The following is a 3,083-nucleotide window of genomic DNA, read 5'->3' on the forward strand; positions in this document are numbered from 1 at the left end:
ATGGAAGCAAAGAGTCCATGGTGACAGTCTGGGTCCTGGTGGAACCACAGAGGCCACTGTGACACTGCAGGGCCTTGTGGAACCTAAGGGCCATTGTTCCATTGCAAGGACTCTTGGAGTCCCCAATTTAGGAAGGACATGGAGGGGCTGGAGCATTTCCAATAGAAGGGCAGTAAGGCTTGTAAAGGGTCTGGAACACAAGTCTTGTGGTGAGTGGCTGAGAGAGCTGGGGTTGTTGATCCTGGAGAAGAGGAGGCCCAGGGACACAAGGTGGTGTCAGGGCACAGGCTGGCCTTAATGATCTCCAAGACCTTTTCCAGCCTGGCTGATTCTGTGATTCTCTGAAACCACTCCTGGAGCAGTTGCAGGATGAGCCCTGGGCCTCCTCTTCAGAAGGTGCAGCAGCCCAGGTCCCTCAGCTTCTACACACAGCCCTAAAGCCCATCTTGTCAGTCCTGCAGAGCCTCTCCAGCCCCTCCTCACTGCCCAGAACAGGGAGCCCCACACCCAGACACAGCAGCCCAGATGTGCCCCCCCCTGGCCTGTGGTGCCTCTGGCAAGGGAGCAGCACGAGGCACTGCAGGACCCTGCAGACAATTCCTGCAGCACTTGTAGGATGATCCTGCTCTCCAAGGGACATTCCCATGGTGCCAGCTCAGGAACTGAAAAGTGGGGCCAGAGAGGAAAGGGCAAACAGGGATGGGCTGTTTGCAGGGGAGGGGACAGGGATGCAAGAGGAAGAAATCTGGATTGGGAGAGAGGAAAGAAAGGAAAGGTGAAGCCAAGGAAATGCTCTGGGCAGTTTGGGGGTGGCTCCCAGGCAGCCCTGGCTCTGAGGAACAATGTCTGCAGTGGGACAGGAAGCTCACAGCTCATGGGAACAAACTTTCTGGTTGACTTCAGAGGCCACGACAAACCTGAGTGGTTTCCCTCCCGTGCCCCAGCCCTTGCTGGCCCAGGGGCTGATGGCATTTGTGCTCACTCAGCTCCATCTCCCCACAGCAGCACCATGGGGGTGCTGCTCTGTGCAGTGCAAACAGGGGCTCCTGAGCCAGTGCTGCCGTGTCTGTGCCTGCAAGGATGCGGTACCTGTGTGAGCTGGGGGAGAGGCCAGGGCTGCAGAGGGGGATGTTGTTGGCAGATGCATGAGGACGCTCTGGGACGCTGCCCTGGGGTGTCCAGTGCAGTGGGGATGGATCAGCCCCTGCTCTGCTGCTCCTTGCCAGGGTCTGTCCCTTGCAGGGACCTTGCAGAGCACCAGCCATGCTGTTTGCCCCCAGCCTGCCCACAGCCAGCCTGGGGCTGCTCACAGGGGTTTTCTCCGCTCAGCATTGGCCTGGCCAAGTGTTGTGGAGAGAGCCTGGCCAAGGAGCCTGGAGCCCCCAGGCCCTGCCCTGAGGCGTTAGCGCTGCCCCAGCAGTGCCCATGGCCTGTCCCTGCTGCAGCCCCGGCACTGCCACCCCCAGGGCTGTGCCCGGCCCCGAGAGCACTCAGGCCCTGCAGCAACACGAGGGGCAGGAGGGCAGCAGGGCAGTGGCACGGGAGCAGCACTGGCAACAGCAAGTGCTGCTGCTGCTGGGCACAGCTGCTGTGCCAGCACTGATCTGCCCCAGCTCTGCACACAGACATTGCTGCTGCAGCTATAGAGATAGGAACAAAAGGGGATCTCTCGAGGAAACTTTGGTGGGAGATCTTTTATTTTGTTTAATGCCACTGAGAGCACAGCTCCTCATTTACACAGTCGTTGGGTAACAGTAAATTTGGAGAAAAACAAAATGAGGTATGCCAGCGAAAATGAAGTTGCTTTGTTGACAATATTAGGAAACAGATGCGAAGGAAAGAAAAGAACAAACCTCCAACCAAACCAAACAAGAACTAACAAAGATAACTTTTATTACAAGTGATTTGCAGAACCTGAAAAGTAGTTCAATGTTTCTGAAAGCATTCAGTCATCAGTGTCCACACTGTAGCCATGAGCCCCTGGTTCCTCAGGCTGTAGATGAGGGGATTCAGGACTGGAGGCACCACTGAGTACAGAACTGACACTGTTAGATCCAGGGATGGGGAGGAGATGGAGGGGGGCTTGAGGTAGGTAAATGTCCCAATGGTGACAAACAGGGAGACAACAGCCAGGTGAGGGAGGCAGGTGGAAAAGGCTTTGTGCCGTCCCTGCTCAGAGGGGATCCTCAGCACGACCCTGAAGATCTGCACATAGGAGAAAACAATGAATACAAAACAACCCAAAAAAAGACAAGCACTAACCACAAGAAGCCCAACCTTTCTGATGCTGGAGTGTGAGCAGGAAAGCTTGAGAATCTGGGGGACTTCACAGAAGAACTGGCCCAGGGCATTGCCCTGGCACAGGGGCAGGGAAAATGTATTGGCTGTGTGCAGCAGAGCATTGAGAAAGCCACTGGCCCAGGCAGCTGCTGCCATGTGGGCACAAGCTCTGCTGCCCAGGAGGGTCCCGTAGTGCAGGGGTTTGCAGATGGACACGTAGCGGTCGTAGCTCATGACGGTCAGGAGGGAATACTCTGCTGAGATAAAGAAGAGAAAGAAAAAGAGCTGTGCAGCACATCCTGGGTAGGAGATGGTCCTGGTGTCCCAGAGGGAATTGTGCATGGCTTTGGGGACAGTGGTGCAGATGCAGCCCAGGTCAGTGAGGGCCAGGTTGAGCAGGAAGAAGAACATGGGGGTGTGCAGGTGGTGGCCGCAGGCTACGGCGCTGATGATGAGGCCGTTGCCCAGGAGGGCAGCCAGGGAGATGCCCAGGAAGAGGCAGAAGTGCAGGAGCTGCAGCTGCCTTGTGTCTGCCAATGGCAGCAGGAGGAAGTGGCTGATGGAGCTGCTGTTGGACATACCTTCACTCAGGGCATGGTGAGCTGTAGGAAGAAGACAGAGTAGTTAGGATAGGTTTCCTTGTGTCAATCTTAAGCTATTTTCTTAGAGATTTACTAAAAATTGCTTCTCTTTTATTGGGGAAATTCCTCTCACTTTGTTTTTTTATCTTTGAGCATGGGGTTTTGCTTTCTTTGAAGGGAGAGAAATCCTCTTTAGGCATTGCTCTGAGCCTGAACACTGGG

General features: G+C 55.3%; 1 protein-coding gene across 1 annotated transcript; it reads right to left on the reverse strand.

Annotated features, from left to right (window-relative positions):
- Nucleotides 1-1,926: 1,926 nt before the first annotated feature.
- LOC130265975 (olfactory receptor 14J1-like) lies at nucleotides 1,927-2,859 on the reverse strand. Its single transcript, XM_056515318.1, has one exon. The coding sequence runs from the start codon at nucleotides 2,857-2,859 to the stop codon at nucleotides 1,927-1,929; it is 933 nt and encodes a 310-aa protein (XP_056371293.1).
- Nucleotides 2,860-3,083: the final 224 nt, after the last annotated feature.

This window comes from Oenanthe melanoleuca, unplaced genomic scaffold (assembly GCF_029582105.1).
Source record: "Oenanthe melanoleuca isolate GR-GAL-2019-014 unplaced genomic scaffold, OMel1.0 S001, whole genome shotgun sequence".
NCBI classification, from domain to species: domain Eukaryota; kingdom Metazoa; phylum Chordata; class Aves; order Passeriformes; family Muscicapidae; genus Oenanthe; species Oenanthe melanoleuca.